This window comes from Neopelma chrysocephalum, unplaced genomic scaffold (genome assembly GCF_003984885.1).
Source record: "Neopelma chrysocephalum unplaced genomic scaffold, ASM398488v2 Primary Assembly neopelma1_44, whole genome shotgun sequence".
Lineage (NCBI taxonomy): Eukaryota > Metazoa > Chordata > Aves > Passeriformes > Pipridae > Neopelma > Neopelma chrysocephalum.
Window position 1 is genome coordinate 8,866,521 of NW_020897703.1, and position 15,749 is coordinate 8,882,269.

At 37.1% G+C, this 15,749-nt stretch overlaps 1 protein-coding gene across 1 annotated transcript in view; it reads right to left on the reverse strand.

Moving 5' to 3' along the window:
• PARD3B (par-3 family cell polarity regulator beta) overlaps positions 1-15,749 on the reverse strand; it is a 371,997-nt gene that overhangs the window by 262,123 nt on the left and 94,125 nt on the right. The window contains exon 4 of the mRNA XM_027677893.1: positions 254-360. Within this exon, the coding sequence (XP_027533694.1) occupies positions 254-360 (107 nt within the window). The remainder of the gene's footprint in view (positions 1-253; positions 361-15,749) is intronic.

Here is a 15,749-nt window from a genome sequence, read left to right on the forward strand (position 1 = left end):
AGTTCAGTTCACATTCCAGAGTCTTATGTCACCATTCAGCTTTAAGTAAATCTCTTTAGAGATTAGCAGAACCACTGCTAATTGATTGTACCACATGAAATAACCATTTTTTCCAGAAGAAATTATTTCCTTTACAGAAAACAAGTATAATGCATTTTGTTATCGATCCAAATACAGCTTATAAAACTATTATATACCAACAGGTAAGAAAAGTTTTTAGGCTTAAGAAAAAGGTGAGTTACATGACACCTACTGCCACGACATGCTTGAGACTGTGGTCACTGGGATGAGAAGCACTTGGGAAATCAGCAGGTGCGCCCAAAGCTGGATCACTGCTCCTTCGCACCAGAAGTGGTGTTCCTATGAGACAAAATAAAATGCAATGGTTCAAGGACACTAAATAAGCACAAGGGAAAGCTTCATCTGGTTTAAATAAGAGATGTGCGCAGCACTTAAATATAAGCTTATCTGTGGTAATATCCATCTGTTAAATGACTAGATTTGATAGGGCTGTGCCATTTAGTATTTACTAGGCTAGAGAAATGATAACGCCTTTAAGCGCTGTTATACAGACTTGCTAAGTTAGGTAAAAACTGCTGACAAACAGGAGAAAAAGGCACCTTCTCAGAAAAGCTAATGAGTAGTTGCACGTATCTGTGACCACATGTACCATCAGGTTCTGCCAGGGAAATCATATGGTTGGTCTAAGGAATAACTGTGAACACAGGAAGAACCAGCTACTATTGTTAGTTCCTACAACTGGTAGTGGTTACTCAACCATAACATGGACTCAAGACTTTCACTCCCCACTAAGGACAGCTCTCACTGTGTTATTCTGCATTAATCCACCAAACGGGGATCTCGCAATCTCATCTTCAACCGTTCCTTTGTTTCTCCTCGTGTATGGCCAAAGGTTGTACTGAGCAACTGCTTGTCTTCCCCATACCAATTACACAAGCCCACATTTAACCTGTATAGAAGGTCACTGTGACTGTGATGGTATGACCATATACACAGTCATAAATTTTTTTTCCATAAGGACACAAGATGCAATAGTCCATCATTACCACCACATCCCTGTGCTGCCCCAACCTGAGGCAGACAATCAGGCAGATCAAATGACAGATCAGGCACAAGAAGGACAACTCCCTACAATAATTTTATTTAGTATCTAACATGCCTTGGGCTGGCTGTGCAGAAATGGCCTAAATACATATATAAAGAGGAGGAAGAAATTTCATTTACAGCAGATCTGTCTCCCACTACTGACTGCCAGGACTGCCAGGGAACAGACACAGGCAGTTGCAGTTGTTTGAGAAAAGTTATAGATTAAACAGCTTCCACTTGCCGGCATCTTCAAGTAGACTCACCAAGTATTCATGTGCTTTCTGGGAATAACCTCGAAGACCAGTCAGCAGATTCTAGCAACACAGCCATCCAGTTAACAGAGTACACTACGGAACACCCTTTGCAAAACTTCTGGGTGGGCCGAGAGGGAAAACATCTTTAGGAATACGAGAAAGGAATTTTTCACATTATCCAAAATAAAACTAAACAAAAATCACTTTTTTTTCCCTCCAAGCCTTTCCAAAGTAATTAATTTATAGGCAAAACCACAAGAAAAATTATAGAACATTGGTCTAAGACAGTAATTCTTCAAATGTTTCAAGTGAGTGAAATTAAGATTATAGCTGTCAGTTATAATACTAATTATAGTGGCTGGGGCTGATGACAGCCATAATTACTAGATCTATAAAAGGAGTTTGAACATGCAACAGTTTCCTCATTAGATGCTAACAAAGCTGGAGTGATCTGTACCACATTCACTTTCAGCACATCTTTGTCATTACAGTTGGAATAAATACCAGCACCTGATGTTGAGGAACAACTAGCGAATCTAATGATCTTACACTTCCTCATAGTGAGCAACAGTTTTTATGTGCAGGTAATGCCTTCTGTGCTCACTTGTGCAGGAAATCAGTAAGAAAAGCAAAAGTAAGACTTAAATTTGTGTCCTGGTATTGAGGGAATGCTTAAAAATCAGAAGGTGACTATGGTTTTTTGTGCCAAGTGATTACCATCTTTGTACCAAGAGCTGTGCATGTTTTTACAAGGAGGTTCTGCAGAAAGGGTTTCATCACCAAACTTATTCATTTTGTGTGATTTTCCAAATGTGTCAGTATGTCAAAATGAACCAAATCTCTCCACTCAAATATTGCCGTTCTTCACATGAAGCTTAAGAGAAATTTGTTTCCTCTCTAGGCACATTTGATAAGAAGCTATATAAAAGCTAAACCCAAGAAGCACTGGATTTTTCAGTTACTCTGTTCTTTAAGATAAATGCTTATTGGTTAAAATAAGTTTTTCTGTATATGACCAAAGTATTTCTGGTGGCCTGTATCCAATTTTTAGTCTCTCCTCAATACAACAGATCCTGAGACATTTTTGTGTGATTCAATATAATTTAGTCTCCAATTCCTTTTGACATAAACATGAAAAGTACTGAGAAATGCTCTTGCTAAACTACCTGAAAACCCTTTGCATGGGTACTTTTATTTGTAAAACTTACACAACTCAATGACCATAGTGTTCCTTACACTCTTCAAAGCCACCATTCCAGCCCCTTTCCTCATTTCTGTCCTCCTTTTTCCACAATGAGAAATCCATGGAAACTCAAAGAGGGTACAAAAAATTCCCCACATTCAACTGAAGAGGCCAAAGATGCGAAGGGAGGGGGACAAGTCACCCCATCCAAAAAAAAATAAAAAAATCACTTATATCAAGCTCGCTCCTCCTACCAAAGCCAACACTCTGAAATTAGATTTTGCCTTTTTCCTGAGGTGTCTTCTACAACCAACTGCTCATTTCTTTCCTATTCCTCTGGCTGAGAGAAAGACGAAGGACCTATCACCGTGACCGCTGGGAGACAGGACTCCCATTTGTTCCAGGGCCTCCCCGCAGCCCCAGCAGGTGAAAGACTATGTCTCCTGTCTCACACCACTTCAGCACTTCTCTCTGCTCTCTCTGTTGACTGTTGCAAGATGCTGTTTTTACTACATTCTCCATCCTCAGTTCTGAGATCTCCTTTTACTTGCTTTTTGTCACTGTTTTCCAGAGAAACTGAAGCAAAATGACAATTTTCAACTTTCAATTTACAGCTGTCTAAACTATGAAACCAAAGTCTGCAGGAGCAGCAGGATTATAAAGAATACTGTTTTCCAGTTTGGGAAGATGGCCCTGCAGCTATATGCTCTCTTTTTGTTCTTGCAAGTTTTTGCTTATTGCCATGAGGCTATGAAATTTATGGTGCTCATCTGGAATGCTTCCCTACTTGCACAAAAACAACTGGACTTTTTGGCTATTGTCTATAATGCTTTCTCTTTTCTCCCAATATGCTGCAAATTTTAGGGTCCTACACATCATTTTCTTCTTGAAGAGAATACCAGAGTCTATTTTCTTCATTTTTTTAAAATGTATTTACAGACATCTAATAATTTCTTGTACAGAAATATCACACATCATAACATCTCTGTGAAATAAGTCAGCTGTAGTCTTTAGGTAAAATTATACAAAACAGTCCCTCTGGCCCTTATTGTTTTACATGCACACACCACAAAAACGCAAAACCAACCTTTTATTAGACAATAATAAATTGAACCAAGGTGTTCTCTCTAATAGTAGAAAACACATAGCAAATAGGAAGATCAGATTAAAGATTTGAGAAGAAGTGGTACTTTCCTCCTTGGCAGGGAGAGTCCCTTATCATCTTTCACGAGACAGCAATTCTCAGCAGTTCCCTGAGCTGACACACTCTCCTCCATCTCCCCTCATCTCCTTTGTGGCTCAGGCTGCTCCCTGCCATAAGAACAGCATTCCAGCTTGCACTTCTCCTACGGGCTCCTTTCTTTTTCCAGCCTTTCCCCACCTCCTCTATACTGCATACTCAGGTCTCTTGAAAGCAAGCATGCTCCCTGGCACTCCAGAGAGAAACCTTCCCAAATCCCACTGCCCAGGACTCAGCCCGACTTAGGAGCCAAACCACATCCATTATACATACATATCTTGAATTTTTTCATCACCATCTTCCTTAGATGTAAATAAAATGTAATGAAAAACCATCACCAATACTATTTATTACAGACATGCTATAGACAATTATTCACATTTTCTTAAGAGATTCTATCAGACATTTTCTTCTGTCAGGAAACAGAATGTTGCCTTTTTCCTTACTGCTTTCCTTTTGTCATGGTGCGTTTCCATGTTATTCTACTCACGCTTTGCATTTGTGCTGAACATTTATAACAACCAGTGTAAGCTCAAACACAAAATTCATCTTCCTCTGAATGATGAGACACACAGAAACTCCTTCCTGCATACCAAGTTGATCATAGAAACACATTTTTTTTACAAACCCTACTATTTTGTCCAGAGCAGCGCTTTGTATTTTAAACTTAGGAACTCAGTTTAAAGAAATAGTCATCCTCATCTTGCAGCATTGCATCACAAGTTTACAGACAAAGAAATTCAAACACATGTTCAAGACTAAAATTTTTCTCATGATGACAGCTTTTAACCTCAATCACTTCAGGGTGTGCTTCCCCTTCTTTCAAAATTTGCACCATGTACCTTTTGTTATGGTATCACAGCACCTTCTAAGCACACGTGGATGTGTCAGCCTTATTCACAATACATACTCTTTGACAAAGCTGGTGAGATAAAGTCCTGCAGTTTTTCTTCCTTAAAGTAAATTCTATCACTTAGTCTCAACTGTAGATCAATCTTTTCCTTTTGTTAGCATTACCCTCAAAAGTAAGTATCTACACAGATTAATGGTTAACAGTGTATTTTCCCTGAACTCTTATGTTTTGGAAATATTTTTTTTAGCTGCAAATATGGCTGAAACAAGCATATGGTAGAAACCACACTTAGATTTAAATTGGTTGCATTAGGAAAAAAAAACCAACAAAACAGAGGAGAGAAGTTCTGCAATTTGTACACAATTAAAAACCGAAAACTTTCATCAACACAACGGCAAAAGAAACATCTCCATACCAGATGTAACCCATTGTCTTAGTTTGTTTAGCTTGTTTTTTAACTTTCCCTTAAAAAGCTGTATACAGGCATTAACATACTTTGAACAGGAGTGTGCTCTGCCTTACTTAAGCCCTTTGGCAGTTCAAAAATCATCATCTGATGTTAGGAGGAGCCTGACTAACCAGAAGTGAAGGGTTTAAGAACACTGTGCAACCGCAGGTAAACAATGCAAGGTCTGGAGTTCAGGATCTGAACATGGTCAGGGGAACTTTGGTGCTCCAGTTGTCCCTGCTCAGGTCCCCCTAAGCTCTACAGGGTTTCTAGGCTCTGAGTTCTGGCACCAAATTTAAGGCCTAAATTTAGACAGCTGAGTACTGCTCAGGGTGACCAATATGACAAAAAAAGATTATTCCTATCCCTCCTTAATTTTGCTCATTTGCTCTAAAGTCACTTAGCTCATGAAAGCACAGTTTACCCCCAGCCTGAAATCCCTTTATTCTTTGAGATTTAGGTTGTAGGTTGCGGTTACTGGGACAAATTCAGAAAAATGCTGAAGACAATGAGAGTTTATCACCCAAGAGCATTTTTGGTAGGCTGAGCTATCTATAATGCAGTCAAGATATGTACTGAAAATCGATTTTAGCATTGCTTTGGATGCAAACACTCTCATCAGATGATTTTAGGTCAGCTGACACACCAAGGAACACAGGAAGCACAAGCAAATGTGTATTGTTGTGCTACTGCATCGGTGACAGTAGCATAACACATGATGAGGTTGGTTTGTTTGTTTTTCCAGGTAACAGGGAAGAATTATTTGGGAGGAGAACAAAAGATACACTTGGACAGAATACCATAAGTGGGTAGAAGAGATTTACAGTAAATCACCTACACAGTTAGTCATAATTTTAAATTCTGCTCCTGAATATAAAAATGCTGACTATGATGGGAAAGGAGCTGTTCATCAAGTGTGTATCAACCTGTCAGCTGCTGAAGGCCATACCAGTGACAATCAGCCTGCTGCCTGCTTCCAAATTACATCTGCCTGGACAGACAAACAAATTATTTTCTTAGCTGCAGATGCCTCCAAATATTTCTTCATAGCTCCTTCTCAGCAAATCATAACAACATTTCAAGTCAGAGTTGAAACAAAACACCATAAATACTATATGCATACACACACAAATGTGGAACTGCACTTCAACATAAACAGTTCTTGGCTGGAAGAGCTCTGAACAGATACCAAATGAACATCCAGCATGTAAATCGAGAATTAAAAATTACTTTTAAACTGGTTCTGTTATGAAACAGGTCGGGCACTGGAAACAAAATTACAAGCAAGATATTAATTTATATTTAAATACATAGAAGATCATTAATACATGCCTATTTTTCTTCTTTTTATCAGAGAATTTTCACGTTAACAGGCATACAGACTTCCACTCAGTGCTTTTTGAGAGCACTAAGCAATCAGTGTGGGTAAATTTGGTCGCCTTCAGATTTATTGCTTAACACCACCTGAGGCAACCTGTAATGGTTCTGCCATGTACTTCACATGTAGCTGACATGAGCTTATATGTTCTACCTTGTCATAGGACTGTACAGCTTCTTTTATTTCTTAAATATGTAATGCTCTGATGATGTGACTTCTATGTTTAAAGCTAACTCAAATTGCTTGTAATAGCACCTATCAATACAATTTCAAATCTAAAGCTATCTGTTCTTCCCAAAGTGCACACTGCACTTTTTAAATTCCCATGGATACAAGATTAAATTAATGAACTAGGATGATGTAACGGTTAAGACAATTGACTTAAATCTACAAACAGATGAAAATCCATTTCCAACAAGGACTGTCTTTTACATATCAAGCCAGTGCAGAACGAAATACTTTCCTATCACTCTAAATGAGGTGTAATTTTTCTTACAAACTAAAATTAAAGCAATGGCCTACAAGTAAAACTCAGCAATGGCTTTAAACAGGTATTGTTTTGGGGTAGTGTTCCTCAGCGCCAGGTATTTCAAAATAATTACTTTGTCTGGTTTCATGTGCTGTAACATATTAAGTCAGATTTCAGTTATGAAGTCAAGAACTGTTCTCACAGTTTTTATGACCAGAATGAAATTTCTTTGGTCTGGTTGTTGTCAGAAACAGGGCCTGATGAAAAAATTATGGAATGTTTACAGTTTTTGCAGTTTCAAAGACAGACGTGCAAGAATCACCTACATACATTATTTCAGTAATAAAGTTTATCTAGATGCCATTTTCAGGATCAAAATCTACATCCCCATGACAAGAAGTTAACCGCTTTTCCTCTTAAGGCACTAAGACATGTATTCATCTACAGAATATGTACAAATAATGCCAATACCTTCCTCCCATCCTCATCAGACAGACGAGGAGCATGTAGACTTACTGGAGTCCTGGAAGCACCATGACTCTGCTTCAAAGGCTACAGGTATGACATGGAAGAGACTGAGCAGAGGGGAAGGAGCTGTAGCAGAATCCTCCAGGCATATGGATCAAACAGCTCACAACAGGGAGTTGTGATTTTTTTCCTCCCAAATCAAGCTCAAGCAAAGTGTGCAACTCCTTCCCTTGCTGGGCAGACTGATCAGGAGTTACGTGAAAATACACTGGTTATCACAAAAAACAATCAGCACTTTCCCCTATGGGCCAGGATTTCTCTTACTCTTGTACAAGAGAAGCGTCTTTATGAATCACACAACTATTTTGCATCTGCATCCTCCAATTCACAGCTTTGGACACAAGATTAAAAATTACAGCCACTTCAAACAGTTTAGGGTTTTTTATTTGGAGGGAAAAAATAGTCTTACATTAGAATCTCCCTCCGTGCGCATGCACACACACACACGGTTTTTGGTTTGCTTATTTTGTTGGTTTGTTTGTTTTGGGGGTTGGGTTTTTGGCTTTTTCGGTTTGGGGTTTTGCTTTGGTTAGTTATTTTTTAAAATTTAATATCTTTTAAATGACATTCAGATGTCAAAAGAAACTAAACTCTGGATACACTTAAAAACACCAGTTGTCTTAGTCATCCACCTTACTGGACACACCAAAAAGTGTTCATCTCATTAAACAGACTGGGTTTTTTTAAGCATATATTACCTGTAGTTACTGAATTTAAATAAATCATTTTAGGGTAATATATCCTATAAGATTTTAAAACTAATAGATCTCAGACTCTCGCACCTCATTTTTATTCACAGATTGAAAGGTGAAAATAAGTATTTCTTCTATTTCAATTCCCAGTCCATTTCTCAACTTCAAATGAAATACTTAATGAACTGTACTAGTTGAATAAACTGACACAAAGAAAATATTCTGTGCACCTGCAAAAGAGGCCATGCTGCCAAAAGCTGGTTTAGCACTTCAGCTAACATCAGTTAGAGGTGCTTATGCAGTCGCTTTTCCACGGTTCAATGATTTAATTTTCTTTAAAACTTTGGCAGCTAAACTGTACAGCTTGAATATCACTTTGGCAGCATTTTATTGCTAGTAGTAGAGTAGCAAAATAAATTTTTTTGAAAATTTTAATGGTATTTTAAAGAACAATCACAAATTACAGCATTAGTATATTTTTGTAATATTTAAATATGACCTGTGCTTTATATATATGATTTAAATTAAGAACCCTTTCTGTTTTTCCTTTCCTTAATAAGAGATGTCTTACTGTTATCTTCTGTTCCAGTCACGGTAAACTAGTTTTAGTCTCAAATTTCAAACTTCCTCCTGATGATTTTAAAGGACATTTAGATAAAATAGTGAAACCTCCTGATCTTGAAACTTTCTGTAAGGTTTCAAGGATTAAGAACATAAGAACAGCTATAGTGGATCCACCTCACCCAGTATCCTGCATCCAAGAGTCCTAGCAAAGACTCACGGAGAAAGAATAACAGTGTTGTATCCCACCAGCTTGCAGAAAATAACATTTGAAATATTTCCAAATCTGTGTGTTATCTGGACATATTTCCAGACATTGGTGAGCACCTCCTATGAGTTTGTCTAATCCTATTATAATTCATTGATTTTTGGCATGTAACATCAAATTACACAGTTTAGTTGAATGATTAATGAAAAAATCAGTTTAGGGTTGTTTTGCTTTGTAATCTGTCGAACAATAGTTTGGTTTGATACTCTGGTTTTTACATGGTGAGGAAATTCAACAATCATTCCCTATTGATCTGTCTTAATACTTGAAATGGTAAGATGACTATTTCTACAGAAAAGTTAAAAAAGGACTCAATCAGAGAGGATTACCTGTCCCTTTTTGTGGGAGGTTGAAGAAGAAATTACCAAAATACTCCGCAGGATTTATCTTTCTAGTGAAGATACTGCATCCTTCTTTTACTTAATGTCTACAGTAAACAGACCTCACTCTAATGAAGTAATGATTTAAGAAGAAAGAAAAACATAAATCAACAGCCAGTGGGTCTATGGGAAAATTGTGCAACATATTGGTAGGGAGGTGCATCTTTTTGTTCAGGTGTAGTAAGTAAATACCACAACTCTACATTTTAATTGGCTGATATTCTAGATATCTGTTGTGAGAAACAATCATAATCTGAAGTGGCACTTAAAAGAAGAGGGACAAAAAATGAACTGTTAACTAAGGCTCTTGAAAGGGTAAATTCAATAGAAAGCAATGAGAAAGAACTACATGGCAATGGGGAAACTGATTGAATGATTTAACAATTATTTATAACTTCCTTAATAAAGACTTTCATTAAGATGGTTCATCTGTATACGGGAACATGTTCATATGGAAGACAACAGTAAACAATCATTAGTGAATAAACCACGCAGAAAAAAAGCATTATAGCTGTATTAGTTTGGTTTCTTAGGGAAAAAAAAAGGTGATCTACTACCTCAAGACTTTTAGCTGAAGTCTTATTTCTTTTAACATGAACAATTTCAAACTATCAATCAGCCAGGCTTCACAGGCTCATTTGCCACCTGAAATACACATTTTGCCATATTGCCTCGGAGCTAATACACCACAGAGTACTGCAGGGAATTATAAGCAGACACACTCTCCTCTGCCTTACCCAGCACTAGAGTGTACTGACAGAGGCGGCACTGCAGCTTTCCCGTGTGATATTACACTCCAGCCTTTCAAAGCCTTCAGCTGCAAATATTTAGCTTACCAAGTGGGTTGGTCTGTTCCTTTTTAAGAGATCTACCTCTGAAACTAGTTATGCATCATAACGATATACAAATACTCACAAAAAGAGCAACATCACAAAATTAGTAAATAGACAGAAATCTGAGAAAAATCACTGCCATCGAATAAAGGGTGTCAAAAAGCACCGTTGCCTTTTGTAATAGAATTTATTCCATCATTTTAAGTCCTGTTCATTACCTTCCCCAAAACCTTCCCTGAGGCAATAAAAGGCTGGAAATTAACATCTCAGCTAGAGAGCTACTGCAGAAAAGTCTGTAACTTGTGATGGAAAAATATTTTTCTCCCTACTTAACATATTTTCATGGGGATACCCCTCTTACTCCAAAGAAAGGCATATTAAATAAGTGCAAAGGGAATAGAGACAGGGAATAATTGATGAGAAATACTCTTTGGGGAAATCAGAGACAGAAGGGCTATTAAAGAGAAAAGGGATTCTTTGGTAACCAACTATGCACATAAATTTATTAGCTATACTAGTATTAAGTTCCTGGGTACAGTGAAAGGAAGGAAAGACTGGCTTGTTTTGTAAACAGGCATCCCAAAGACAGAAAAACACGTGGAAATTTTATATATATCTTTACAGAAAGCCTTACTGTATTCTTTAGCTGCAATACAAAGATAAAGCAAAGCTCATTTCCATGAATCAAGGACAACTAAGTAAGACCAAGCTTAAGTCATGAGGTCAAAATATACCAAGCTTTTGCTCTGACTGAAATGAAAAGTTATCTTCAAACCTTTAGCTTGCATGAGAACAGAAACCATTTGTTTTAGAAATGCAAGTAGACTTGAATTGATCATCACAATTCTTTTAAAGCAGATTACACTGAGCGCTGCAGAGGAGAAAAATCTATCAAGTACAGTGTCATCCTCACAACACCTATGGCAAACAGCATAGGGCAACGTTTGATATCATCACTGTGAGAGCAACCTTCCAGGACACTGAAAGAGAATACAGTTATATTTCTCCTTGAGGAAATAAGCAATAGTCCCTCAAATCACAGAAGGCAGCATGTGCTTCTGTAATGCCTTTCTTTTGAAACTTACCAATTTCAAAATGCTAGTTTTTCTGGAATCGTACAGGAGAGAATTGTTATATGCATGTAGTACACTCCCATGTACTGACAAACATCAGAATGTTCAGCCAATAAACTGACATTGTAAGATCAAGATGAAAAGAATAGCTTTCATGTAAAAAAAAAGTGTCTGTCCTACTTACTCTGACACAGCATGTATGCTGTGTACAAGACATTAGTAACATTTTGTTTATCAAATTAATAGTTTCACATCATATGTTTTCATAAATCTTAAACACAATCACGTGGTTTCCTTTGTATTTAAAAACATAGTCTGTATATCCAGAGTATCTCAACACCAACTTGAAAAAGGACTAATCAAATACATGCTGTTTAAAATGCCCCCAAGCCTACTTACAATGCTACCACTTCAAAGAGGATGAGAAAGAGAAGAAATTCTTTCTGAGCTCTGAAGTTACACAGAAATGGACAACATCCACACCCTGGAGGCAACAATTTAAGCCCTGTCAGACCTATCAAGGGAGAAACTGCCAAAAACTCCTGGAAGAAACCTTCCCTTCAAGTCCCTTGGACTTCAAACTAAGACACTGCCAATTGAAGCACCTCTGTTGACTGACTTAGCCACCCAAACACAAAGGGCCATTCAAAGTAAGTGGTTTAAACAATCCCATGAAGCACAGTTTAAGCCAGAGCAAGCCCAAACCCACAGGAATACATTAAGCTAATTGAGTATATTCTCTACTGTAAGAGTGGATAGTAATCTTTTCCAAATGTTAAAAAGACATGGCCAGAACATAAACAACTGCATCAAAATGGAAAACCAAAACTTTCTAGGCTTAGTACTCTTGTTATCCTATACTAGACCTTCTGAGGCTTGAAGCATTCCCAGCAATCTGTTTTTAGGAAACAAATGCCCATGGTAAAGACACTACATAAGATGTCCAGAACCAAAAGAACTGACTGCTCAAAAGCACAAGTGCCTCAATGTAGTTTGAACTCCAACTACCATTGCCATGCAAGCTTATTTTAGGAGAGAGACTATAATTAGCTATTCCAACCATTATTTACACCTAAGTCTTCCACTTGCCTAGAACATTGATCAGGTGGGAGAAGGTGTACATATAAAAGAAGAAAATCTTCTCAGAGATTTGCCATAAAACCAAGGCATTCAAAATTTGAAATACTAGAATAAGACCTTTCAATGGGAAAAACAGGACACTTGCCCTACTTAGTAGTGAAAGTTTTCAAGGAAAGGAGCTAATCTCCTGTAGTTTACAAGAGAATTTTTTAACCTGCCATCAGAACTATTATAAGCAGTTATTTCTTTATCTAACCTCAACTATAAATAAGCACTAGTAAAATAAAAATTTTATTGTAATAGTCAACAAAGCAACCTAATTATATCTGCTTCCAGATTGTACTCAGAAAACTTCAGGATTCTTTAAACCAATTCCCAAAGAAATAGAAAAAGAATAAATAAAACAAAAAAAAAATCACAGAGATACCCACATATACCTCACTTTTCCCCCTACCTTAGTATTCAGAAGCAACAAGTATCACTGAATACTGCCTTTTTCCAGGCAAAATCCTGACTACTTAACACCAAGGAGACGAGCAAGAGAAAAGCAACAACTAAGTTTGTGTGCACTCAACCATCATCTACAAAATGAAGCAAATGAAACACTGAGCCAGTCACGAAGGCATTCCCAGCTCAGAGTGACTTGTCTATAAGATGGATACTCCATAAATAAATTAGTGCTCTCCTTCCTGCCCATATGGACGGAAAAGGAAAAAACAAATTGACATAATGAAAATAACTCCCCCTTTCCTGTTCCAGGACCTGCCATGTGGGGAAAACCACTTGCAAACAACAGTAAAGTATTAGGTGCAAAAGGAAAACAGAAGGACCATTGGCATGCTTACGGGTGCACAGAAAATTACAAGATGGTTTATGAGGGCCATAAACTCTTTCACGGGGGTGTAGGTTACCTTACATTCACGTGGGCTGAAGTCATACTACAAAGTATTCAGCATACTGTGATTTCACTGCTCAGGGCAAGGTTTTGTCTTTGCACAGTTTTATAACAAAGAAACATGGCAAAATGAAGAACCCCAACAGTATTTGGGGTTAGAGATGTTGAAGTTTACCTCCATTAAATTTTTTTAAATGTAAGTCCTCTTTTTCAGCATTTAGTTGCCTGTATCATTCTTTAGAAACTGTTGTCATGGCCACATCATTAGTGTACTCTGGGAAATTCTGCTCACAAAAAACACTAATACAAGACAAGCTCTGCTGCCAACTTAACAACTGTGTCTCAATGTTCTCATCCACGGAAATATCAAAATCAGTAGATCAGTTTCTTTACTGTTTCAAACAGCTGCCTGGACATGTTAAACAGTTGTGTAATTCTCTGAATTTTGTAATATATATTAACAGGTGCTTTATTACCCTTTGTATTGTAGCATGAAATGCTTTCTTTACCTAATCACATATTCTTTCAAATTGGGATTTTTACTTACAACAGAACTGTACTTATTTCATTGTCAACTGAAACGTGCACACCAAGATTTTCAGTATTAAAAGACACTGTCAGCAACAGCACCTGATAATCCAGCTATGTGGGGGGAGCAGGGAGACACTCAAATATGTTTGCACCTCACCTTATGTTAGGGACATAGTGGAGACAGTGTTCATAACCAGCTGAAATCTTCCTGAATTTTTCTTAAATTACATATAAGAACACACAATTTCACCTGTTCGAGAACAGAGTTAGCTTTAAAAGCAGAGAAGTGTTCGTTTCAGGGAAAACAAAACAAATGGCTGATTAATTTCCTGAACTGTTTTAAGGAGATATATACTATGTATTAAGACAGTAATTTGATAATAAGTAAAATGACCGTCAACAGTGTTTAGTTTCATGTGCTTATTAAGCATCAAGCACTATGTATTCTCCAAGCAGAGCACTAACTGAACACTGTTTCTACATAAAACTTTGGATCTGGTTTCATTAACTACAAAACATCCAACAGAATTTAACAGGGGAAATTGTTCCACAATCTGACAATTCGTATAACAATGGATTGCCTGCATTTGCTCCCTAAAGGCATTCTGGAAAAATATTCTGAAAGGTAAGCACATGACAGTTCTTGAAGCACAGTTCTACCATGGAAAGCAACACTTACTTGCTGCATATATATTCAATCACATCCTTGCTCCCAAAATAACAACAGCTTTATAAATGAATATTATTTATTTCTGCTAGCAAGTGGGAGTCAATTCAATAACTAGACAGGAAGCCAGACTACTGTGGTTCATGCATCAATGATATTGATGCAACCAAATTGTCCTTCTATTTCTTCATTTACTTTTCAATTTGCCTCTAATGGAAATAGGGACATAATTTAAGGTCCAGGGACTTGTACACAAAAGATAAAGGCAAAAATTAAGTTCAAAGAACTGTAAACCATGATGTAAAATCCAGAAGAGAAAACAATTACATTTCCCAGTACAAACTGAGTTATGGGACTAACAGGTAGTAAATCTTACATTTACCTTGTAAAATAAACCAATCTGAAACAAAACTGATGAGACAAACACATTATATTTATGTCCTCCTTTTTTTAGGAAGCAAGCACCCAATTTAACTTCAAATATATTTTAGTATTGCACTGAAAACAAAATAGACCCCTAATTGCTCTTCTCATGCTTTAGTTTGTTGCCTTTATGCTCTATAGTAGAAGGATTTTATAAATGCTATGAAATTAACTATGTGGCAGCTTACTGGTGAGCTCAAGAGCTTCAGCACTTAACTGCTTTACATAAAATTGTGTGAGGCTGAAGTACTCTTCTCTCCAACCCTCCACCTATGTTCAACAATATGCTAGACAAACCACCTTTTTTTTTTAAACAGTGCTCAGAGGTATTTGGAGAACCATCTCTACTTTCTGAAGCATGCTAAAATGTGATAAACACAGCACTACTTAAAAATATGCAATAAATGAAGTGGCAAACCTCTCAACCCTCAAACCTAGAGCTACAAACTTTTCAATACCTCATGCTTACCAAAAACACAGCCAAATACACACAAGTTCAAGTTATGTCAATAATGTCGTCTCAAGATTTTTAGTTATGAGAAATTCTTGTGTGTTGTTAAATATAGAAAAAGATCTTTCTATTCTAGAACATAGAAAAAAACAGATGTGATACATTAACACAGAAATTTTACTCTAAAAATTCCCATGCAGCTTGACTTTCAGGATTTTCTAGATCAGGCAGAAGTCTGTGCTCATTTTTATGTTAGAAATTAAGCTACACAGCGTCATCCAGTGAGCTTTAGCAGAAATTTTGCTTTAGCTCATTTATTTTGTTAATTAGCCTTTTCCTTTAAAAATACAATTTAAAAATAGACCAGTGAACATTCTATTTCTGAAGTTGTAACCAGACTACTCCACGAGAGCAGCACTACTAGAGATAGTACTT